General features: G+C 44.2%; 1 protein-coding gene across 1 annotated transcript; it reads right to left on the reverse strand.

Moving 5' to 3' along the window:
• Nucleotides 1-562: 562 nt before the first annotated feature.
• Nucleotides 563-27,356, reverse strand: LOC122925021 (gastrula zinc finger protein XlCGF26.1-like). Its single transcript, XM_044276554.1, has 2 exons — nucleotides 27,296-27,356; nucleotides 563-2,342 (listed from the first exon to the last, which is right to left on the reverse strand). The coding sequence occupies exons 1-2, from the start codon at nucleotides 27,354-27,356 to the stop codon at nucleotides 718-720; spliced, it is 1,686 nt and encodes a 561-aa protein (XP_044132489.1). The 3' UTR covers nucleotides 563-717.

Below are 27,356 nucleotides of genomic sequence, written 5' to 3' on the forward strand. Positions count from 1 at the left end.
ACTAATACTATTATAGATCTGACTGTGATCAGTTTTGATCACTTACAGATACTATAAAAGTACAAATGCTGATTAGCGATACGCTAATCAGCAAATAAAGGGACTGCGGTGCGGTGGGCTGGGTGCTAACTGATCCCTAAATTACCTAACCAAGGGGCCTAAACTATCCTAAAACCTAACGGTCAATACCAGTGAAAAAAAAAGTGACAGTTTACACTGATCACTTTTTTCCTTTCACTAGTGATTGACAAGGGCAATCAAAGGGGTTATCAAAGGGTTAATTGGGGTTCAGGGGGGTGATCAGGGGCTATAGTGTAGTGTTTGGTGTACTCACTGTGAAGCCTGCTCCTCTGCTGGATCCAACCGACCAAAAGGACCAGCAGAGGAGCAGGGCAGCCATATAACAGATCATATTTACTAATATGATCTGTTATCTGGCCTTTGATTGGATTTTTAAAAAATCATCAGCTTGCCAGCCACGATCATTGGCTGGCAAGCTGATGACGCGACCCCCCTTGAAGAAATGCCGGCCCGCATTGCGCATGCGCGGGCCGGCTAAGCACGTCATCTCGCGTGATGACGCGTATATGCGTCAGTCTGCCTGCAGCTGCCGCCTCCGGACCGCAGATCTGCGTTAGGCAGTCCGGAGGCGGTTAAATGTGTTACAAGCTGTTATTTGTGTGTAAAATATTTCCCACATTCTGAACATGAATATGTCTACTTTCCAGTGTGACATCTGTTATGTGTAAGAAGATGTGATTTTTGGGTAAAACATTTCCCACATTCTGAACATGAATATGGTTTCTCCCCTGTGTGGCATCTCTCATGTTTAACAAGACCTGATTTTTGTGTAAAACATTTCCCACATTCTGAACATGAATATGGTTTCTCCCCTGTGTGGCATCTTTCATGTCTAACAAGATCTGATTTTTGTGTAAAACAATTCCCACATTCTGAACATGAATATACCTTCTCTCCTGTGTGACTTCTTGAATGTGTAACAAGCTGTGATTTCTGTGTGAAATATTTCCCACATTCTAAACATGTATATGGTTTCTCCCTGTGATTTCTCTTATGTGTAACAAGATCTGATTTCCATGTAAAACATTTCCCACATTCTGAACATGAATATGGCTTCTCTCCTGTGTGAATTCTCTTATGGTTAACAAGATATGATTTCCATGTAAAACATTTCCCACATTCTGAACATGAATATGGTTTCTCTCCTGTGTGACTTCTTAAATGTCTAAAGAGCGATGATTTTTGTGTAAAATATTTCCCACATTCTGAACATGAATATGGCTTCTTTCCTGTGTGACATCTCTCATGTCTAAGAAGATGTGATTTTTGTGTAAAACATTTCCCACATTCTGAACATGAATATGGTTTCTCTCCTGTGTGACTTCTTAAATGTCTAAAGAGTGATGATTTTTCTGTAAAATATTTCCCACATTCTGAACATGAATGTGGCTTCTTTCCTGTGTGACATCTCTCATGTCTAAGAAGATGTGATTTTTGTGTAAAACATTTCCTACATTCTGAACATGAATATGGTTTCTCTCCTGTGTGATTTATCTTATGTGTAGAAAGTTGTGACTTTTTTGCAAAACATTTCCCACATTCTGAACATGAATATGGTTTCACTCCTGTGTGACTTCTCTGATGTTTAACAAGAGTTGATTTGTCTGTAAAACATTTCCCACATTCTGAACATGAATATGGTTTCACTCCTGTGTGACTTCTCTGATGTTTAACAAGATTTGATTTGTCTGTAAAACATTTCCCACATTCTGAACATGAACATGGTTTCACTCCTGTGTGACATCTCTCATGTGTAAGAAGATATGATTTTTGTGCAAAACATTTCCCACATTCTGAACATGAATATGGCTTCTCTCCTGTGTGACTTCTTAAATGTGTAACAAGCTTTGATTTATATGTAAAATATTTCTCACATTCTGAACATGAATATGGCATCTCTCCTGTGTGACATCTTTCATGTATAACAAGATGTGATTTATATTTAAAACATTTCCCACATTCTGAACATGAATGTGGCTTCTCTAATGTGTGAATCCCTCTGTATGTAAAAAGACCTGCGTTTTTTGTGGACTCTATACCAAAGTGAAACCTTTCACCCCCTTTCTGACTTGTACTTGTGGTAACAATCTGTGATTGGTCAGGAGAATGTCCCTCAAGATTAGGAGGATTATTGGATATATCTATATTGTAAAGTCCTGGATGTACATTAAGGGTAATGATGTTTTCTCTTGAAGACCGCTGCAGGATATCTTCATCCTTTAGTGATAAAAATGTTTCCTCAGAATTCTTGCTGGGATTTTCTGTTAAGATAAAAATAAGAAATTGCATTTTTTCCCTCCAAACTAGATAAACATAACATTCCTATTAGGCTGGAAGTGGATTCATTAGGAAGGAAAAGCATAAGCCATTCTCCTGGATATGAGTAAATAAAATAAAAATCAGCACCAAAAACTTACATAGGACTGAATTGATATTGCCTTAACTCCTTAAGGACCAGGCCATTTTTTGCAAATCTGACCAGTGTCAATTTATGTGGCGATAACTTTAAAACACTTTGACTTATCCAGGCCATTCTGAGATAGTTTTTTCATCACATATTGAACTTCATGACACTGGTAAAATGAAGTAAAAAAAAAATCATTTTTATTTATAAAAAAATACCAAATTTACCAAACTTTTGGAAAAATTTGCAAATGCCAAGTTTCAAAATCTCTACTTCTATAATACATAGTAATACCTCCAAAAATTGTTATTACTTTACATTCCCCATATGTCTACTTCATGTTTAGAACACTTTGGGAATGACACTTTAGTTTTTGGGGACGTTACAGGGCTTAGAAGTTTAGAAGCAAATCTTGAAATTTTTCAGAAATTTTCAAAAAACAAATTTTTAGGGACCAGTTCAGGTCTGAAGTCACTTTGTGAGGCTTACATAATAGAAACCACCCAAATGACCCCATTCTAGAAACTCCACCCTTCAATGTATTCAAAACTGAATTTACAAACGTCGTTAACCCTTTAGGTGTTCCACAAGAGTTAATGGCAAATGGATATAACATTTCAGAATTTCGTTTTTTTGGGGGCAAATATTCCATTTTAATAAATTTTTTCTAGTAACAAAGCAAGGGTTAACAGCCAAACAAAATGCTATATTTATTGCCCCGATTCTGTAGTTTGCAGAAACACCCCATATGTGGCCGTAAACTACTGTAAGGGCACACGGTAGGGCGTAGAGGGAAAGGTGCGCCGTGTGGTTTTTAGAAGGCAGATTTTGCTGGACTATTTTGTTTACACCATGTCCCATTTGAAGCCCCCCTAGAGTAGAAACTGTAAGGAAATTAATGTCTGTATCCACACACGTTCATATACATGTATTAATTCAGCCTTATATGTTTGTATTAATGTATACAGAGTTCTTCTTTAAAGTAAATATTTTATACTCTTATAACACCAAGTCTAGTAACACAAGCTAGCAGGAAGTGGCTGTCTGAAGCTCAAAACCGCATGGCTAGAAAGAGATATGCATGCTTTGCAAAAGAATGCCACATTTATGATGAAGGTACCTGAAGAGAGAATTGCCAAATGCATGACATCATAGCTGCAGAAACATATATATGCATATATACCTTTTACACATATATCTAACATGTGCATTAGACATATATTTTACATTTATGCAATACGGGTTATATATATATATATAAGCATCTTGTATATTGACGTTCACCTTTGATTTAGATAAGGGAAGGACGTTTTATCAGATAAATGTTGGTACAAAATAAACAAAGATGATTCCGCGAAATATTTGAACAAAGCGAAGGTTGACAAACATGGTGGTTAGATATCTAAATTCTAAGAATTATAATGCGTCACATACCGTATTTTTCGCCCTATAAGACGCACTTTTTCCCCCAAAAAATTGTGGGGGGAAAGGCAGTGCGTCTTATGTGGCGAATACTTGACTTTGTATACCGCCGACCGCATGCTGCGCAGCGCGGTGGCGGGTGTATTAGTGGGCATGGATGAGGGAGGAGGGGCCGGCATCCAGGTCTGTAACTACAGCGGGCCCGGTGCAGTCACTGTATTCTGCTACACCGGGCCCGCTCACTGTAGGAATCCTAACTGCAGGCAATGCTAACAGTCTTTTATGCAGCCTGTACTTACGATACTAACTTTCCGGCAGCCAGCAGGCAGGAGGCTGAACTGGTGGGCGGGCGCTTACAACGTAACTCACTATGTCACGCGCCGGCTCCGCCCACTTTATGAATGAAGAAGGGAGAGCCGGCGCGTGACATAGTGAGTTACGTTGTAAGCGCCCGCCCACCAGTTCAGCCTCCTGCCTGCTGGCTGCCGGAAAGTTAGTATAGTAAGTACAGGCTGCATAAAAGACTGTTAGCATTGCCTGCAGTTAGGATTCCTACAGTGAGCGGGCCCGGTGTAGCAGAATACAGTGACTGCACCGGGCCCGCTGTAATTACAGAGCTGGATGCCAGCCCCTCATCCCTATTGGGGGTCATTCTATGGATGGCACTGTTATGGGGGTCTGTGGACACATAGCGTAAAATGCTATTTATGTGTCATCAACAGATCCCCCATAACAGTGCCATCCACAGTCCCCAATAACAGTGCCATCCACAGTCCCCAATAACAGTGCCATCCACAGTCCCCAATAACAGTGCCATCCACAGTGCCCCCCATAACCGTGCCATCCACAGATCCCCATAACCGTGCCATCCACAGATCCCCATAACCGTGCCATCCACAGATCCCCATAACCGTGCCATCCACAGATCCCCATAACCGTGCCATCCACAGATCCCCATAACCGTGCCATCCACAGATCCCCATAACCGTGCCATCCACAGATCCCCATAACCGTGCCATCCACAGATCCCCATAACCGTGCCATCCACAGATCCCCATAACCGTGCCATCCACAGATCCCCATAACCGTGCCATCCACAGATCCCCATAACCGTGCCATCCACAGATCCCCATAACCGTACCATCCACAGATCCCCATAACCGTGCCATCCACAGATCCCCATAACCGTGCCATCCACAGATCCCCATAACCGTGCCATCCACAGATCCCCATAACCGTGCCATCCACAGATCCCCATAACCGTGCCATCCACGGACCCCCCCATAACAGTGCCATCCACAGATCCCCATAACCGTGCCATCCACAGACCCCCATAACAATGCCATCCACCGACCCCCCCATAACAGTGCCATCCCCAGATCCCACATAACACCATTAGGCACACCTTTTGGTTCAAATTTTTTTATTTTATTTTTTCCTCCTTAAAAACCTAGGTGCGTCTTATGGGCCGGTGCGTCTTATAGGGCGAAAAATACGGTATGTACCTTGTTTCTAGGAAATTATCATGACTTTTTTTACTTTGGCTGTATAAAGATGAAATTGATAAATTCGTTACCTGATTGGATGAAACTTAGGGGAGGGGTATGGTAATTTTGTGGTTTGTAGCTATAAATTTTCTACGATGTCAAAATAAAGGGGCAGCCATTTTAAACCTATCAACGTGTATTGGTCTTCAGTGGTTGTCCGGCCGGTGATTCACACACAGACAAACCAGGGGCCCTTTCAATTGGTAGCAGAGGATGGTTCACTGACTATCCAGGTGAGTAATAATTTCTGCCACTATTTATGTTGGTTGGAATGTTTCTCTCCTGGATACGGTGGATATCTGATGTATACTGGATGGCAGGTTAGTTGATGGCAGGTTAGTTTAGTGTTCATATGACTGTGGGACAGACACGAGGCAGCACTCAGTGTTCTGCGTATCCTGATAGGAGCGGCGTCTCCTATAGGCACAGTGGTTGGCAGGGGATGTTGTTCCAGGAACATACATCATATTGATGGCAGGGAATTTTCCGAATGTAGAACTAGTCTCTTCGGACGTTGGCAGGGATTTTTCAAGTGGGAATTAGTCTCATTTGACGGTTTATTGAGTTACAGGATAACTCTGGATATATGTGAATGAGTTAAAGGATAACTCTGGATTTATGTGAAACAAGGAAACAATGTACCAGGAATATATGTAAAGGAATACATATGATACAAAGGAAAAAAAAAAAAGGAAACAGTGAGGGAAACACATACATCTCAATGCAGATGTTGGTTTCTAACTCACTAGGATTGTCTGTGGAGTGAATTGTTTATAGAACATAACTGTACAGTTAAAACTTGGAAGGTGACATTGATTACTGCAGTGTATTAAATCCATAAATGGTGTTGCCCATATTAGATATTTTACACGTGTTATAAGAATATTGTACTGGTGGAAAATCTGATTGTGCTGGCTTAATTGATAACAGTACTAACACAATTACTTCCTGCTATTCAATTGCTGCTATTTCTACGCTGCTATTTCCACCTCACTGTTTGCTGCTCAAATATATATATATAGAGTTTATTGTCAATTGCATTAAACATTATGTGTAACGGCGTGGGAAAGGATCTGGATGGTGAGCCAGAGACCAGACCCACACCGTTACAGTTTGTATCAGGCACCTGTGGGATTAGTGTAACTGATCCATTTTAGGTAAATATCTGTGACCGCAGTCAGCAACTGTGTATTACGCAGATCAGCGACGTAGGTCCTCGCAATGAAGGGGACTGGGAGGAGGTTAAAAAAATGGTGGGGCTTCACCCGAAATATAACTATCCAACCGGTGCCTGGGATGAAAATTATATGAAAACATGTTTTAAGAAATGGGAGAAAGCATTAAAAGAGTATAGAAAGAGATTTCCACCAACCCATCACATATACTTAAAAAAGGATAGGGGGACAATGAGTAAAAGGGAAGAAGTTCCATGGCCAGAAATTCTGCCCTCCTTACCAGAAAAACCACCGGCATATGACATGACGGTATTAGAACCAGAAAAGGCAACACTCCCAGCTGTCTCTACGGAGGACATGCTACAAGACCCTTATGATAAGGTCCCCTGTCCAAAACAAGCAACCGCACCAGAATTATTATTATTTTCTGGTGAGAACCAAAAGAGAACCGGACTGTACCCGGATTTGGGGGATAGAGATTCCCTTTTGAGTACTGCAGTTATAGTGGCAGCAGCACTTAGGGAACAAAAAGATGTGAGTCCACAAGTCAAAGAGGCTCAGGAAAGGAGAAATGAATATAGAAAAAGTATGAACATTTATGTACAGGAGTTGACCCAACTGAGGGATAAACTAAAGATAGACATAGTCTACATTAAACAACTTCCCCTTCAGGGTGTCCTTCCCGTCGCGTATAATCGCGAGAACCCAGATGATACTGACCTTCCTAGTGAGGAAAAGATGGATGAATTGAAGGACATTTTGGGAGGAGAGTGTGGGAAAACCAGAGCTGTGACTAACAAAAAAGACCAGCTGCTGACCGAGATAGAAAAACTAAGACAGGAGTACAGGAGGGTGAAGAAGGACTGGGAAACCAGAGCTCAGGAATAATACGGTAGGAGAACTGAAACACAGATAGAGGCAGACAGTTTAGAACATGGAAGGCCCCTGGCAACCTCCACCCCTAGAGTACCTGGAGTGATGCAACCCCTGACAGACAAATTTTCCAAACTCGCTCTAACACCTGAGGAAGGGGATAAGAAAGGCACACAACTACGGCTTCCCATGATCACTGTAGGTGACACTGAAGTCCATATCCCTCTTCCTTTAGGATTAATGAAAGAACTGAAGGACATGTGTCCCAATCCAAAAAAGGACCCTAGAGCAGCAGCTATGTTTCTGCAGAAGTATACCGCAGGGAGCCATTTAACCATGGAGGATATTCAGATAATACTATCAGCCATAGACCCAGACTCTGGCTCCCAAATCAATACAGAGGTGGTCTGAGCATGAATACCCGTCCCCACGGGGGAACAATCACTATTAGGGATGCCCAGAACGAGTCCCGTCCTTCATTATGCATTTTGTTCCAACTGATTGGCAAGTTTTACCACAAGTAATACTGAAAATTGATGGTATTAAAGTTAATTTATTGCTTGACACCGGAGCAACGACTTCAAGTGTAAACAAAATAGACTTCATTAATGATAAATGCACCGAAGGAAGTTCTATGGGTATAAATGGGACGACAGTGATACATAAGGTGACAGCACCGCTCCCGGTTTGTACTCTTACGGGGGAACTAGTGACGCACATGTCCTTCGCAGTCCTACTAGAATGCCCCGTTTGCCTATTAGGAAGGGATCTAATGGCAGCATTACAGATTTCATTAGTCTTTGACAAAAAGGGAAGACTGACAGCAACCTCAATGAAATGTGACCTGACAAACCCAAAGAGACGTGACATGAATGGGTTCTTTTTAAGCATACCAATGTCCCTGGAAAATCATCCAATTTGGGCAAAATGTAAAGACTCAGTAGGAACAATTAACTGTGAGCCCTACCGGCCCTGTTTGAAGGAGGGGGTTATGCCAACCTTCCAGAAACAATACCCATTGAGTGAGGAAAAGTTAGAGGGTATAAAGGCCACAAATTGAGAAATACTTGCAGATGGGAATTCTCAGGAAAATTGTCAGTCCCTGGAATACCCCGATAAATCCTGTAAAAAAGGCTAATGGCACATGGAGGCTGGTACAGGATCTGAGGAAGGTAAACAAGGCAATTATCCCACTTCCCCCCTTAGTGGCAGATCTTGCAGCTGTGTTTGGGGCCATTCCTGCGGGATCCAAATACTACACAGTAGTTGACCTCAGTAATGCGTTCTTTTCCATACCAGTGGCTTGGGATGCACAAAGTCTTTTTGCTTTTCAGTGGGCTGATGATGGTCAGGTGACATGGACCCGTCTCCCACAAGGTTTTGGGGATAGTCCAGCAGCCTTTTCTATTGTATTAAAGGCTACATTGGAAGATTGGGAACCAAAGAGGGGATCCACCTTAATACAGTACACAGACGACCTTTTACTCTCCAATTCGGAGTTAGAAGCCTGCGAAATAGATTCACGGAGTTTATTAGACCACTTGGCAAGTAAAGGACACCTGGCCTCGAAGAAGAAAATCCAATATGCAAGTACCCAGGTAGAGTATCTGGGGTGCATAATAGAGGCAGGAGAGAGAAAGATCTCACCCGCTAGAGTCAAGGCAGTGACCTCCCTAAGCAGGCCAAGGGACAAAGCTACAATGCTGTCCTTTCTAGGGTCAATAGTGTATTGTAGGCAGTGGATTCCTGATTGCTCCCATTGGGATTCAATCCTAAGAAAAACTACACTCACAGAAGCACCAAAGGTAGTGGAGTGGACAGAGGACAGAGTAGAAGCCTTTGAGAGATTGATTCGGTCCCTGACCCAAGCCCCAGCCTTGGCCCTGGCAGATTATGAAAAGCCATTCCAATTATACTGTGTAGTATCAGGAGAAACCTATGCAGCAGTTTTGACACAGACACATGGGGGAAGAAACAGGCCAGTTTCATACCTATCGAGAAAATTACCTCCTGTAGTTCTTGGAATGCCTCACTGTCTCCAAGCATTAGCAGCCGCGGCTATGTCAGTAAAGGATGCTACTAAGATAGTCCATGGAAATGTAATGGAACTTTTCACCACTCATACAGTCTTGTCTCTCCTTCAAAACATGACCACACAACACATGACAGCTCAGAGACTGTCCGGATATGAGACCATATTACTCAGTACAGCAAACCTGGTGATAAAGACATGTCCAGACACCTCACCAGTGATAAGATTTTTGCATACACTTTTGAGACTTAAGCGTGAAGGTTCTGACGAACAAGTAGACCCAATACCTGAACACAGATGTGATGAAATGATCTTGTCATGCACAACACCTAGGAAAGATTTAAAGGACACACCACAGACTGACAGTATAGATGTTTTTGTGGATGGATCATGCACAAGACCAGATGATAGGACGTACCAAACAGGTTACGCAGTAGTCATGCTCCCAAATCAAGTGATAGAAGCTGAGCCAATTGTCACAACTTCGGCACAACAAGCTGAGCTGGTAGCGCTCACAAGAGCCTGTGAAATATTCGCAGGACACAAAGTGAATATTTATACTGACAGTAGCTATGCATTTGGAACAGTGCATGATTATGCATTAATATGGAAAAATAGGGGATATATCTCAGCAGACGGGAAGAAGGTAGCGAATCAGAAATACATAGATCACTTGCTACATGCAATTCAGTTGCCAGAAGCTATAAGTGTGATAAAAGTGAAAGGACATTCTACAAAAGGAGATTATCAAGCTATGGGAAACAACCTAGCAGACAGAGCAGCAAAAATGGCAGCCAAGAGAGACACGAGAAGGGAAAGCAAGTTATTATTCATGACAGATTTTGAAAGTGAAAACTGGGTGTCCGTAGTATATCAACTTCAGAAGCAGTCTACCAGTGAGGACATCAAGTACTGGAAATCTCAGGGACTGCAGATGACAGGTACAGGTATGTGGACAAAAGATCGGATATTGGGGGTTCCTACTGCATCAGCACCGCTCCTAATATCCTATCTTCATGGTCCTGGACATTTGGGAAAACAATACATATCAGAACATTACAAGTCACTGTTCTGTACACACCAATTGCAAAGATTGATAGACGATCTGGTCGACTCATGCATGACTTGTGCACAGAACAATGTTCAAGGAAAAGCACACGGAAGACATGGGAATCTACCACCCCCTACAGGCCCTCTGCAAGATTTGCAGATGGATTACACACACATGCCAAAACAACCCGGGAATATAAGATATCTCCTTGTGATAGTCTGCAGGTTCTCCGGATGGTGTGTAGCCATACCTACTTCAGGAGAAACAGCTGGTGTGACAGCTAGGGCATTGATAAATCAATGGATTTCACTGTATGGACTCCCTCGGGTAATTCATTCAGATCAGGGACCTGCTTTCCAGTCCAAACTAATACAAGAACTGACGAAGATTCTGGGTTTCCAGTGGAAGCTCAATATAGCCTATCACCCACAAAGCGCAGGAGTCGTGGAAAGAATGAACCGAACCATTAAGGATAGGTTAAAAAAGGCTACTTCAGGAACATTGAAAGATTGGCTGAAATTTCTACCCGCCATTCTCTACCAAATAAGAACGACACCAAACAAACAGACAGGGTTGTCACCTTATGAAGTGTTATTCGGTAGACCCCCTAATACCCGTGAGGAACCAGATATTGACAGTAACATTTTTGCCTTGCAGGAGCAGTATGTGAAACATTTGGTAGGTATACTCTCAGAAAATTATGATAAGGTTGCTGTCACCTTTCCTCCTCTCTCCACAGACCCAACTCATCCATTCTTGCCCGGAGACAAAGTTCTGGTGAAACAACTGGCTGCCCGCCACAAGACTGGTCCAATATACCAAGGTCCATTTGAGGTTCTGAGAGTTGCTCGAACGGCTGTCCTTACTGACCAGAGTCCACAGTGGATACACGCCAGCCGGCTCAAGAAACCACCAGAAGATTCAGGTGAATATGTCACCCTTAAAAAGAGAAGTGCTCTGAGAAAGATACCGAGAAATGGTGTGTGGTATAAGGAGTGATCATATGGAATGGGAATTCCATATGATCAAAGAGGGGATTGTAAGGAAATTATGTCTGTATCCACACACGTTCATATACATGTATTAATTCAGCCTTATATGTTTGTATTAATGTATACAGAGTTCTTCTTTAAAGTAAACATTTTATACTCTTATAACACCAAGTCTAGTAACACAAGCTAGCAGGAAGTGGCTGTCTGAAGCTCAAAACCGCATGGCTAGAAAGAGATATGCATGCTTTGCAAAAGAATGCCACATTTATGATGAAGGTACCTGAAGAGAGAATTGCCAAATGCATGACATCATAGCTGCAGAAACATATATATGCATATATACCTTTTACACATATATCTAACATGTGCATTAGACATATATTTTACATTTATGCAATACGGGTTATATATATATATAAGCATCTTGTATATTTATTTTTTTTTTCCATATTTTATTAATTTATAATACAAAAAATCATATCCATATTACAATTATAATATTATAAAATCCTTCAGTCCGTACATTTGTGATCTACAACATCATCAAAAATAATTTCATACAAGTATCCAAGCTTATAGAAACAGCAAGAATACAAATGGAGATCTCACTTGCTGGGGGAAAAGCGGGATACGTCCGCCATCCACAGCCTAATAAGGCAAAGCAAACACATAAAGCATCCCTCTTGGCATATTGCTGTCTATACAGGGGAAAAAGTCCGGGGCCCGCAGCCCGGGCGGCCACCGGGGAGCGAGCGCGCACCCCGCGCACTCTCCCCCGAACATGGGTAGGAAAATTGACAGGATTGACAACCATGTAACCATTCATACGAGCTCACATTAACCGTACGTAGCGGGCCTACTGCAATCTTTGATTGCAAGCATTCCATAAAACAAGTATGGGGGGTCCAGCAGTCTTCTATCGCAATGAAAAAAGAACCTCTTACATATTTTACTGCCTCGTCCCCATATAGTTAAATTAAGAGTTTAATGCCCGACTTAACCGTACCTCACATGTATCCACCTTAGTGTCTCATATATAAAGGGACACAACTCGAGTATCACTCGGTGATCACCGGTGTTTAGGGAAAATGTAAACATGAACACTACCCAAAAACCGGCTCTGTCCCGCTGAGAGAACACCTCTTGGTACCCATATAGCGTATGTCATATCACTGCCTGCAGTCGAGCCACATGTCTGACAGAGAGAGACGCGTCCTAGGGCACACCCAGTCGCCGGGCCGCCCGATATCCCGGGCCCCGGGTCCCCACCCACACCCGACCCGGTACTATGGTTTAATTAAAGATTTTAACCATTATTTAATGCCGGAGGGTCCCGCCATCCCCCAGCATTCCTAGAGATACTCCAGTACCCAAATGTAAATCACCTCCTTTACTACTTAGAATTCATATAGAAAAAGCCGGACTAGTAGGATCATCCCCATTCCCACAAGCATCTTGTATATTGACGTTCACCTTTGATTTAGATAAGGGAAGGACGTTTTATCAGATAAATGTTGGTACAAAATAAACAAAGATGATTCCGCGAAATATTTGAACAAAGCGAAGGTTGACAAACATGGTGGTTAGATATCTAAATTCTAAGAATTATAATGCGTCACATATGTACCTTGTTTCTAGGAAATTATCATGACTTTTTTTACTTTGGCTGTATAAAGATGAAATTGATAAATTCGTTACCTGATTGGATGAAACTTAGGGGAGGGGTATGGTAATTTTGTGGTTTGTAGCTATAAATTTTCTACGATGTCAAAATAAAGGGGCAGCCATTTTAAACCTATCAACGTGTATTGGTCTTCAGTGGTTGTCCGGCCGGTGATTCACACACAGACAAACCAGGGGCCCTTTCAGAAACTCCATAAAAGTGACCCCATTTTGGAAACTACAGGATAATGTGGCAGTTTTGTTGGGACTATTTTTAAGGTACATATGATTTTTGGTTGCTCTATATTACATTTTTGTGAGGCAAGGTTACCAAAAATAAAAATTCTGAAATTTCATCTCCATTTGCCATAAACTGTTGAGGAACACCCAAAGGGTTAATAAAGTTTGTAAAATCAGTTTTGAATACCTTGAGGAGGTGTGTAGTTTCTTAGATGGGGTCGCTTTTATGGAGTTTCTACTCTAGGGGTGCATCAAGGGGCTTCAAATGGGACATGGTGCCAAAAAAAAAATAAAAAAAAAAAGGCCATCAAAATCTGCCTTTCAGAAACCATACGGCGTTCCTTTCCTTCTGCGCCCTGCCGTTTCGTCATACAACAGTTTACGACCACATATGGGGTGTTTCTGTAAACTGCAGAATCAGGGTAATAAATATTACATTTTGTTTGGCTGTTAACCCTTGCTTTGTTACTGGAAAAAAAACGGATTAAAATGGAAAATTAGCAAAAAAAAAATTGCTTTTTTGGCAGTTTTTATTGAATTTTTTTGACTGTGTTCATCTGAGGTCATGGGGTATTTTTATAGAGCAGATTCTTACGGACGAGGCGATACCTAATATTTCAAATTTTTATTTATTTATGTTTTACACTATATTATCTTTTTATAAACAAAAACAAACATTTTAGTAACTTCATAGTCTAAGAGTCATATTTTTTTTAGTTTTTAGCCAATTATCTTAGGTAGGGGCTCATTTTTCGCGGGATGAGAGGACGGTTTTATTGGCACTATTTGGGGGGCATATAAAACTTTTTGATCGCTTGGTATTACAATTTTTGTGATGTAAGGTGACAAAAAAAACTTTGGGGGGGTGGTGTTGGTGGTGTTTTTATAGAGCAGATTTTTACGGATGCGGCGATACCTAATATGTCAATTTTTTTATATATTTTAGTTTTACTAAATAATATTTTTGAAAAAAAATCTTTTAGTTTTAGTGTCTCAAGTCTGAGAACCATTGTTTTTTTATCCGATTGTCAGTGGCTAAATTGGGATATAAATTTAGTACTCTATGGAAGTGTGGTACTCCCTGAAGCAACCAATAATGCAGAGGTCTGGATGATCGGGGCACGTGTCACAATGAGTAGTGGTGTCCTTCCATATCCCCCTCCTGTGACACACTCTGAACCTTTTTTGGGTCCGTCTCTTCTTTCCAGTATGGGGGACCACACCTGGAAAGTGTTGGCCAGGACGATCCGGGCGCCTCCAGTTCCCGAGGTATTCCGGCCTGCTCTTTCCCGGTCAGAAAAGATCAGGTCCTTGAGGACTGCCTCATAGAACTGAAGGAATGTCCCTGTGTTGCCAGTGCTCCGGGACAGCACAAAGGAGTTGTACAAGGCAACCTGTACCAAGTAGACCGCAACTTTTTTGTACCATGCTCGGGTTTTGCGCATGGCATTATATGGCTTGAGGACTTGATCAGAGAGATCAATTCCTCCCATACACCGATTGTAGTCCATGATACAATCAGGCTTGAGGACCGTTGCTGCAGTACCTCGCACAGGGACAGGGGTGATGCCGTTACCATGAATTGTGGACAGTACAAGGACATCCCTCTTGTCCTTATATCTGACCAGCAACAGATTTACACTGGTAAGGGCATGGGTCTCACCCCTGGGGATAGGTACCTGGAGGGGGTGGGTAGGGAGGCCGCGTTGATTTTTTCGCACGGTCCCACAACCGGACGTGGATCTGGTGGCAAGGCACTGGAACAAGGGGATACTAGTAAAAAAGTTATCCATGTACAGGTGGTAATCCTTATCTAGCAATGGGTGCATAAGGTCCCACACAAGTTTCCTGCTAACACCCAGAGTGGGGGGACATTCTGGGGGTTGAATACGGGAATCTCACCCCTCGTACACACGAAACTTGTAAGTGTACCCTGAAGTCCTCTCACAAAGTTTGTACAGCTTAACGCCATACCTCCCCCGCTTAGAGGGAACATACTGGCGGAAAATTAGTCTCCCCTTGAACGCAATGAGAGACTCATCAACCGCGACCTCCCTTCCAGGTACATAGGCCTGCACAAATCACCTTGGGGGGGGGGGACATGCTGCATTATCTGCATAATACAGGCATTTCCGGATGGCCTCAAACCGGAACCACGTCATGGCCGTACTGTAAAGTGGGGTCTGGTAGAGGACGTCCCCACTCCAGTAATGCCTGACACTAGGTTTCTTGACTAGGCCCATGTGCAGCAAGAGGACCCAAAACATCCTCATCTCAGCTGCACTGACCGGAGTCCAGCCACCGGGCCTAGCCAAAAAGGAGCCCGGGTGTTGAGCAACGAACTGTTGGACGTACAGGTTCGTCTGCGCCACCATTAGATTTACAAAGTGGTCACTGAAAAAAAGACTAAAGTAGTCGTATTCAGTGAAGCCCATTGTGGAAATCTGGATTCCTGGTTGGCCCACAAAATCAGGAATCACGGGCTCAAAACACTCTGGGGTATACCAGACAAGTTCACCGGTAGGGGGCTCCGGTGGATTTAACTGGTGGGCCGGAAAACTAGTAGGAGACCCAGAGCTGCTCGTACTAGTGTGGCCCACAGGGTCCCTAGCATGGCGGTCCCCTTGCTCCGCCTGATGCGGGTGACAAAAGGAAAGTGGGGTCATCCTCGTCCTCACTGGGGCTCTCGGACTCGGAGGCAAGCTGGGCGTATGTCTCCTCACCCGAGAACATCCGGCGGGCCATAGGGGAGTGTGTGTGTGTGCGTGATAAACTTTATTTGATGTGAGTGTGTGTGGGGGCGCAGATGTTCGCTAACTTACCCAAACCTAACAGACAAAAAATAAATAAACTAACTAAAAAAAAAAGGGCAAAAAATTTTAAATTTTTTTTTAAAAACAATTATAAATCGCTGATCAACCGTCCAAAGTTGATCAGCGGTGGGGTGTGCGATGCTGTAACAGTGGCCTTACGCTAAGAGTGCCGTCCATAGTCAGCGTACGCAGCGGGCGTCGTGGCCGACAAGTCTCTGCTTTTTCAAACAGCAGAGAGCTGCGGCTAATTACCACAACCGGCAATAATGCCGATAGCGGTAATTAAATGCTTTAGATGCCGTGATCAAATGAGATCACGGCACCTGAATGTGCAAAAACCCGGAAGCGTGAAGAGCCCGTGCGGCCAATCGGGACTTCAGTACATGCGATTAATGCGCCGAGTCTCTATGAAAAAATTCAGAGCATTAATGCTGCAATTCTTATTTTGCCCACCAGATGGCAGGCCAACATAAGAAATGAGCAAAATGCTAAGAAATTGTTATTTTTTAAATCCCTTATAGGTCAAAATGAAAAATTTTAAAACATAATTTATAAAAGGTCATTTATGAGCCTTAAAATTATGAAAAAAAAAAATAAACGTTTAAATCACCCTCCTTTCCGTATAATAAAAAAAAATAAGAATAAATATAAACATCCTGGGTATCAACGGGACCGAAAATGCCCAAATTATAAAATCTAAAAAAAATCCAAAACGGCAAATGGCGTAACGGAAAAAAGGGTCAAAATGGCCGATTTACAATTTTTTCATTGCTTCTTACCCAAAAAAATTAAATAAAATGTGATCCAAAAGTCATGCACACTACAAAACAGAGTCGAGGAGTCGGAGTCGGCAAAAATGAACCAACTCCGACTCCTACTAAATTTAGATTGGAATAAAAAAAATAAAGAAAGTTTAAATGTCCCAATTCACAAAAAGTTATAATGAATTACTTCTCTACTGTAAGAATAAAGGCCCGTGCATGCAGTGCGTCACGTTACCGCAAAACGAACACGTTAAGTGACCATGAAGAAGCATGCTTTTCACATGCTTCACTATATGGCACGCAACGCACAGTTAAGGAGCGGCAATACTTATACTTTCCATTGTGTTGTGTTCTGCAGTTACAGGGAACGCAACGCCCATGGTTAACCGAGCCTCTCATTGATAACTGATTAAGTAAATATGTTTTTTGCAGGACTAGAGACACTTGTATAAGTGACGGGAATGGATGGTCAATAGCTCAAGACTGAAGCTGTAAACCATTTGAAAAACTGCTGTCATTGAGTTAAGGCTATAAAAACGTGTAAACTCAGATTGTTAGCTTAAACTTTAAACAGGACTATGGGATTCTACTAGGAAAATCATGTTTTACAATAAATGCCCCGTCCTGGATCCTCCCACTGCCCGATCTTCAGCAGAAGATCAGCAAACAAAGGAGAAGCAAATAATGTGGGGATAGGCGCTAAAACGAAATAATAATGTCTTTATTAAATGTATGATTAAAAAAGAGGATATCACCCGTCAGTGTGGCAATCAACACTGACTATAACTAAGTGTGTGAGAAAATAATGATATCTGCCAAACAGCGCCACCATCTGGGATACCAGAACAGTCTCACAAACTCACTAACACATGAAGGGCTCAATACACCACAGGGTACAAGATGTGTGACCCAGGGTGAAGACTATATCTAGGGGATGTCTGGTATGGGGAATACACCAAACACCACTCCAAACAGCGAGAGCCGGCGCGCAGACTCTCACTGCACTGATAATCGCAGGTGCAGGACTATGGCAGAGCAAACACCATCACTCCAAAGTGGATTTACGGAGCAAGGATTGCCCTGACATACCCCTAAGTGGTAACAGCTCAACGCGTTTCCATGCATTGAGGATGCATTTCGTCAGGAGCTATGTGCACCAAACTTAGAGCGGAGCCCAAAGCCTCAGTTATGTTTTATTGACCGAGGTAGTGGACGGACAGACAGCAATAGAAGTACCTGCCTAGCGCCGTATTCCTCTAGTGTGAGGTGCGGAGCTGTAACAAACAAGTTAGTTACTATCCTGCCTGAGCTAGCAGCCTCTAGGTTGAGGTGCTGCGTGCTAGTATGCATGTGAATCGGCACTGTGATGGCCGCAAAGCGGCCCACAGAACGCCGAACTTTACAGGGTGAAACCCCGCCCTGCTAGACACGCCTCCGTCACACAGCCAATCCGGCCAGGAGGCACGGTACGAGGCGAACCAATGGCTGACAGAGGGAGGAACTCAGTGGGTCTCAGGGGAAGCGCAAAAGCGCCGCATTAATACAACAGGGAATTAACAAGGCGGCTTTAAATACAGTTACCGCAGCATGGACACCTTACTATAGGTATACAGTGGAGGAGGATCACCACAGAGAGATGTATGTGAACGAGCAGACGCATAGGCTCATATATACACAGGGACCCATATGAATCTATTTCTTACAATACATTGCACAATGTCACAAAAACCGGCCTTGTCATTATATAAAGGGGACAAATGAGATCGCATCATTGAGGCCGGATGGTTTAATGGTGCTCAGAGAAAAAATCCATCTCGCCTCTTTTTGTAGCAACATGCAATCACAGTCACCACCCCTAGATGATAACATCACAGAGTCGATCACTTGAAACTTGACCGATGATGTATCCCCTCTGTGATGGTCAAGAACATGGCGTGCAATTGGCGTATCTTTAAGATTCGTGATGTCCAGAATGTGCTCCCCAATCCGTCTTCTTAGCTCTCTGATGGTTTGCCCACGTATTTGATGTTGCATACACGTCATTAAGTACACAACACCAACTGACTTGCAATTATGGAAAGACTTAATGAAGTTTTGTCCGCAGTACTGTTGGTAAAGCTTTTGGATTTTTTAATGAACCCACAAAATTTGCAGGATCCACAAGGAAATGTGCCTGCAACTGGGTTTCGTAGTATAGGCTATGCGTCAACATACCACGTAAATTGTTGTTGCGCCGATATGTGACTGAGGGGTTGGCTGGAATCAAACACCCAATGTCTGGATCAGATTTAAGTATGTCCCAGTGCTCAGCAAGAACATGACGCACCCTATCATGGGCACTGTCAAACGTCCCGATAATCCTCACGATGTTCTCACCAGTGTCTCTCTTTTTCGGAGACAACAACAGATCCCTGTTGGTGCTCATTGAGTGCTGATAAGCCTGTTTTAGACACTGCTGAGGATAACCACGACACCGAAACCTCTGCTGGAGATCTTTAGCAGCCACCCTAAAGTCACCAAGATGGGAACAGTTCCTCCTCACCCTCAAATATTGGCCCTTAGGAATTCCTCTCTTGAGGGCCAAAGGGTGCGCGCTCTCCCATTTCAAAAGATTATTCGTGGCTGTGGGCTTTCTAAAAACGTTGGTACTGATATGCCCATCAGCCGACAATGAAATGGACAGATCCAGGAAGGAAATACTGTTCATATCAATTTCTGAGGTGAAAAACAGTCCCAGAGTATTCTTATTGAGGACCGCAACGAATTCAAGGAACAGCTCACTGTCGCCCTCCCCCCCCCCCCCCACAGGATCAGCACATCATCGATGTATCTGATCCAGAGGGGGACCACATCCGTCAATCGCTCCATGTCCTCACAGAACACCACCTCTCTTTCCCACCAGCCCAGGTAAAGGTTCGCAAAAGTCGGGGCACAGGGACTACCCATTGCGACCCCCCTGAGCTGGTGGAAAATACAGCCATCAAACAAAAATACGTTATGTGTGAGTATGAAACTCAACAATTCCATGACAAAGGCATTGTGGTCCCTGTATTGTTCACCCCTCTGCTGAAGGAACGTTAGGATCGCTCCACAGCCCAATCCATGAGGAATTGAGCTGTTGTTGTCTCCGAAAAAGAGAGACACTGGTGAGAACATCGCGAGGATTATCGGGACGTTTGACAGTGCCCATGATAGGGTGCGTCATGTTCTTGCTGAGCACTGGGACATACTCAAATCTGATCCAGATATTGGGTGTTTGATTCCAGCCAACCCCTCAGTCACATATCGGCGCAGCAACAATTTACGTGATATGTTGACGCATAGCCTATACACTAGCCCCCGTCCGCAATCATGCCTACGAAACCCACTTGCAGGCACATTTCCTTGTGGATCCTGCAAATTTTGTGGGTTCATTAAAAAATCCAAAAGCTTTACCAACAGTACTGCGGACAAAACTTCATTAAGTCTTTCCATAATTGCAAGTCGGTTGGTGTTGTGTACTTAATGACATGTGTATGCAACATCAAATACGTGGGCAAACCATCAGAGAGCTAAGAAGACGGATTGGGGAGCACATTCTGGACATCACGAATCTTAAAGATACGCCAATTGCACGCCATGTTCTTGACCATCACAGAGGGGATACATCATCGGTCAAGTTTCAAGTGATCGACTCTGTGAAGTTATCACCTAGGGGTGGTGACTGTGATCGCATGTTGCTACAAAAAGAGGCGAGATGGATTTTTTCTCTGAACACCATTAAACCATCCGGCCTCAATGATGCGATCTCATTTGTCCCCTTTATATAATGACAAGGCCGGTTTTTGTGACATTGTGCAATGTATTGTAAGAAATAGATTCATATGGGTCCCTGTGTATATATGAGCTTATGCGTCTGCTCGTTCACATACATCTCTCTGTGGCGATCCTCCTCCACTGTATATCTATAGTAAGGTGTCCATGCTGCGGTAACTGTATTTAAAGCCGCCTTGTTAATTCCCTGTTGTATTAATGCGGCGCTTTTGCGCTTCCCCTGAGACCCACTGAGTTCCTCCCTCTGTCAGCCATTGGTTCGCCTCGTACCGTGCCTCCTGGCCGGATTGGCTGTGTGACGGAGGCGTGTCTAGCAGGGCGGGGTTTCACCCTGTAAAGTTCGGCGTTCTGTGGGCCGCTTTGCGGCCATCACAGTGCCGATTCACATGCATACTAGCACGCAGCACCTCAGCCTAGAGGCTGCTAGCTCAGGCAGGATAGTAACTTGTTTGTTACAGCTCCGCACCTCACACTAGAGGAATACGGCGCTAGGCAGGTACTTCTATTGCTGTCTGTCCGTCCACTACCTCGGTCAATAAAACATAACTGAGGCTTTGGGCTCCGCTCTAAGTTTGGTGCACATAGCTCCTGACGAAATGCATCCTCGATGCATGGAAACGCGTTGAGCTGTTACCACTTAGGGGTATGTCAGGGCAATCCTTGCTCCGTAAATCCACTTTGGAGTGATGGTGTTTGCTCTGCCATAGTCCTGCACCTGCGATTATCAGTGCAGTGAGAGTCTGCGCGCCGGCTCTCGCTGTTTGGAGTGGTGTTTGGTGAATCCCCCATACCAGACATCCCCTAGATATAGTCCTCACCCTGGGTTACACACCTTAAACCTTGTGGTGTATTGAGCCCTCTTACGTGTTGGTTAGTTTGTGAGACTGTTCTGGTATCCCAGATGGTGGCGCTGTTTGGCAGATATCATTATTTATATTCACACTTAGTTATAGTCAGTGTTGATTGCCAGACTGACGGGTGATATCCTCTTTTTTAATCATACATTTAATAAAGACATTATTATTTTGTTTTAGCGCCTATCCCCACATTATTTGCTTGATTGTATATATAGGCGTATATTTAATATACCACTCCAGTTTATTTTCTATTTAGTCCAATTGCTATACAGGGAATGGCAGGCTTTCTGTCTAGCAGCATTGACACCGCTCAGTGGATGGGAGACCCTAGTGAGGTGTTTTCTGAACGAGACATATCCTTTTCCTCCCAGACTATTACCATCTCATCTGCTTTCAAACAAGTCACCAGGATCTATAAAAATTTTGTTAGATCTTGGTGGGAGGTGCAGTCCTTAGAAACATACATTGGGAATAAAATTGTCCCACGTGGTTTGAGGAACCCCATTACACCAGCAGTCCGACTGAGATCTACGGATTTCCTGAAAAAGTGGGAGAAGGAATCCGTAGATTCATCTTTGAGACTGATGAAACTTCTATTGGAGGAGGAAAAGAGTGTTGTGACATCTCTAGAAAGTGAATTGAAGGAAGCGATTGAGGCAACAAAAAAATTTAGTAGTCATACCGACTTCAATAAAAAAGAGTCACTCCTTCAAATCTCCGTGGAAAAATATACTGCCCAACTAAAAGAAAAGAAGCACTCCCTCTTCAATAGAGATATCAGAGACTTCAAAGAGGGCAAAATCTTTGACTATAGCACTAAACACTCAGATGCCCTTGAGCTAGATACTGAAGTTTCTTCCTCAGAGGGTGAACCAGACTCAGAGGCTACTGGTGGCAAGCGAACAGGGCCCCAATCTGCAAGAAGACCATATGGTGGTAGAAATAGAGGTCAGGGCAGCAGAAGGGGACGAGGGGGTAGAGGTCAATACGGTAGGGGGGGTTTTTTAGACGATACCCCGCCGATCTCTCAATACCTGCTGAGGAACAAACATTGACATCCCCCCGCGTTTCCCAAACAGCATCCCAATTTTCATCTAGATCAGCGAGGGACGAGTTACAAGTTATTAACCTGTCTTCACGCATTCTGACCACCATGGAGACTCAAGTTTTACAAAAGGGCCTTTCGTTTGTCCCGATGCGCAGATTTGATTGCTTTGGGTGGGTTAAAGACTTAAATCTATTTGCGCGCAAACTCAAGTGGCGCAAATTCTTTGTCACCCATGACCGCAGAAAATGCGAGGAACTAGGAATTGATATGTCAGATCTGCCAGACTTTTGCGAACCTTTACTGGGCTGGTGGGAAAGAGAGGTGGTGTTCTGTGAGGACATGGAGCGATTCACGGATGTGGTCCCCCTCTGGATCAGATACATCGATGATGTGCTGATCCTGTGGGGGGGGGGGGCGACAGTGAGCCGTTCCTTGAATTCGTTGCGGTCCTCAATAAGAATACTCTGGGACTGTTTTTCACCTCAGAAATTGATATGAACAGTATTTCCTTCCTGGATCTGTCCATTTCATTGTCGGCTGATGGGCATATCAGTACCAACGTTTTTAGAAAGCCCACAGCCACGAATAATCTTTTGAAATGGGAGAGCGCGCACCCTTTGGCCCTCAAGAGAGGAATTCCTAAGGGCCAATATTTGAGGGTGAGGAGGAACTGTTCCCATCTTGGTGACTTTAGGGTGGCTGCTAAAGATCTCCAGCAGAGGTTTCGGTGTCGTGGTTATCCTCAGCAGTGTCTAAAACAGGCTTATCAGCACTCAATGAGCACCAACAGGGATCTGTTGTTGTCTCCGAAAAAGAGAGACACTGGTGAGAACATCGTGAGGATTATCGGGACGTTTGACAGTGCCCATGATAGGGTGCGTCATGTTCTTGCTGAGCACTGGGACATACTTAAATCTGATCCAGACATTGGGCGTTTGATTCCAGCCAACCCCTCAGTCACATATCGGCGCAACAACAATTTACGTGATATGTTGACGCATAGCCTATACACTAGCCCCGTCCGCAATCATGGCTACGAAACCCACTTGCAGGCACATTTCCTTGTGGATCCTGCAAATTTTGTGGGTTCATTAAAAAATCCAAAAGCTTTACCAACAGTACTGCGGACAAAACTTCATTAAGTCTTTCCATAATTGCAAGTCAGTTGGTGTTGTGTACTTAATGACATGTGTATGCAACATCAAATACGTGGGCAAAACCATCAGAGAGCTAAGAAGACGGATTGGGGAGCACATTCTGGACATCACGAATCTTAAAGATACGCCAATTGCACGCCATGTTCTTGACCATCACAGAGGGGATACATCATCGGTCAAGTTTCAAGTGATCGACTCTGTGAAGCCATCATCTAGGGGTGGTGACTGTGATCGCATGTTGCTACAAAAAGAGGCGAGATGGATTTTTTCTCTGAACACCATTAAACCATCAGGCCTCAATGATGCGATCTCATTTGTCCCCTTTATATAATGACAAGGCCGGTTTTTGTGACATTGTGCAATGTATTGTAAGAAATAGATTCATATGGGTCCCTGTGTATATATGAGCCTATGCGTCTGCTCGTTCACATACATCTCTCTGTGGTGATCCTCCTCCACTGTATACCTATAGTAAGGTGTCCATGCTGCGGTAACTGTATTTAAAGCCGCCTTGTTAATTCCCTGTTGTATTAATGCGGCGCTTCCCCTGAGACCCACTGAGTTCCTCCCTCTGTCAGCCATTGGTTCGCCTCGTACCGTGCCTCCTGGCCGGATTGGCTGTGTGACGGAGGCGTGTCTAGCAGGGCGGGGTTTCACCCTGTAAAGTTCGGCGTTCTGTGGGCCGCTTTGCGGCCATCACAGTGCCGATTCACATGCATACTAGCACGCAGCACCTCAACCTAGAGGCTGCTAGCTCAGGCAGGATAGTAACTAACTTGTTTCTTACAGCTCCGCACCTCACACTAGAGGAATACGGCGCTAGGCAGGTACTTCTATTGCTGTCTGTCCGTCCACTACCTCGGTCAATAAAACATAACTGAGGCTTTGGGCTCCATTCTAAGTTTGGTGCACATAGCTCCTGACGAAATGCATCCTCAATGCATGGAAACGCGTTGAGCTGTTACCACTTAGGGGTATGTCAGGGCAATCCTTGCTCCGTAAATCCACTTTGGAGTGATGGTGTTTGCTCTGCCATAGTCCTGCACCTGCGATTATCAGTGCAGTGAGAGTAAGTAAGGGGGGGAAAGGTTCCCTCCATAGACCCTTATAGGAGACCCCCAGAAGACATGTTCCCGGAGAGCTGTATAGCGGGCACTAGATTATAGACATCAGCCGGTCACCGCTCAGAGAGGGGGCATAAGGGGGGAAAGGTTCCCTCCATAGACCCTTATAGGAGACCCCCAGAAGACATGTTCCCGGAGAGCTGTATAGTGGGCACTAGATTATAGACATCAGCCGGTCACCGCTCAGAGAGGGGGCATAAGGGGGGAAAGGTTCCCTCCATAGACCCTTATAGGAGACCCCCAGAAGACATGTTCCCGGAGAGCTGTATAGTGGGCACTAGATTATAGACATCAGCCGGTCACTGCTCAGAGAGGGGGCATAAGGGGGGAAAGGTTCCCTCCATAGACCCTTATAGGAGACCCCCCAGAAGACATGTCCCCGGAGAGCTGTATAGTGGGCACTAGATTATAGACATCAGCCGGTCACTGCTCAGAGAGGGGGCATAAGGGGGGAAAGGTTCCCTCATAGACCCTTATAGGAGACCCCCAGAAGACATGTTCCCGGAGAGCTGTATAGTGGGCACTAGATTATAGACATCAGCCGGTCACCGCTCAGAGAGGGGGCATAAGGGGGAAAGGTTCCCTCCATAGACTCTTATAGGAGACCCCCAGAAGACATGTTCCCGGAGAGCTGTATAGTGGGCACTAGATTATAGACATCAGCCGGTCACCGCTCAGAGAGGGGGCATAAGGGGGGAAAGGTTCCCTCATAGACCCTTATAGGAGACCCCCAGAAGACATGTTCCCGGAGAGCTGTATAGTGGGCACTAGATTATAGACATCAGCCGGTCACCGCTCAGAGAGGGGGCATAAGGGGGGGGGGGAAGGTTCCCTCCATAGACCCTTATAGGAGACCCCCAGAAGACATGTTCCCGGAGAGCTGTATAGTGGGCACTAGATTATAGACATCAGCCGGTCACCGCTCAGAGAGGGGGCATAAGGGGGGAAAGGTTCCCTCCATAGACCCTTATAGGAGACCCCCAGAAGACATGTTCCCGGAGAGCTGTATAGCGGGCACTAGATTATAGACATCTGACTGCTGATATCACAGCCTTAGGCTCCATTCACACGTCCGCAAAATGGGTCCGCATCCTTTCCGCAATTTTGCGGAAAGGGTGCGGAGTCGCTGACCCATTCATTCTCTATGGGGACGGAATGTGTTGTCCGCATCCACATTAGCGGATCCGCACTTCCGCATCCGTGCTTCCGTTTCCGCCAAAAAATAGAACATGTCCTATTCTTGTCCGCAATTGCGGACAAGAACAGGCATATTCTATTATGTCGGCAATGTGCGGTCTGCAAAATGCGGAACGCACATTGCCGCTTTCCGTGTTTTGCGGATCCGTGTCTCCGCAAAACACATTGCGGATGTGTGAATGGAGCCTAAGGCCTCTTTCACACTACCGTTTTTTTTTTCCGTTTTGCGGTCCGTTTTTTGCGTTCCGTATACGGTCCGTATACGGAACCATTCATTTCAATGGTTCCGCGAAAAAAAACGGAATGTGTTCCGTATGCATTCCGTTTCCGTATTTCCGTTTTTACGTTCCGTTGAAAGATAGAACATGTCCTATATTTGGCCGCAAATCACGGTCCGTGGCTCCATTCAAGTCAATGGGTCCGCAAAAAAAACGGAACACATACGGAAATGCATCCGTATGTCTTCCGTATCCGTTCCGTTTTTTGCGGAACCATCTATTGAAAATGTTATGCCCAGCCCAATTTTTTCAATGTAATTACTGTATCCTGTATATGCCATACGGAAAAACGGAACGGAACAACGGAACGGAAACTGAACCACAACAGAAGCAAAAAAACGGAACAACGGATACGTGAAAAACAGACCGCAAAACACTGAAATGGACATACTGTAGTGTGAAAGAGGCCTAAGGTTGTTCTATAGGAATATCCTGAAGACAACATGTCCCCCTGTGACTTGTGTGCAGAGTTGTCAGGAGACCTTGTGTGTTGTCAGATGTCTCCTCAGTTCTTGCCCCCAGCCTCATATATGAAATATAGAAGATGAGGAGCTTTCTTCTCCGCTGTTATTATTGGGGGATTTCTTCACTAATTTACTTGATTTTAAGGAAATCCCCAAAATGTCAGGATTTATTGTAATATCTGCTGACGAGCCCAAAATGATGCTTAACCCTAGAGCAGCAGCCGGTGATCAGATTCTCCTCCTGCCCTGAAGGCACCAAGGACAGACTCTGAAGTCACTTTCCCCATTCATGATTCCATACCTGTGGTGACATCTCCTGGAATGTCCTCCTCCACCTCACTCTTACACGGGGGGTCGCCCAT

This window comes from Bufo gargarizans, chromosome 1 (assembly GCF_014858855.1).
Source record: "Bufo gargarizans isolate SCDJY-AF-19 chromosome 1, ASM1485885v1, whole genome shotgun sequence".
In the NCBI taxonomy this organism is placed as follows: Eukaryota; Metazoa; Chordata; class Amphibia; order Anura; family Bufonidae; genus Bufo; species Bufo gargarizans.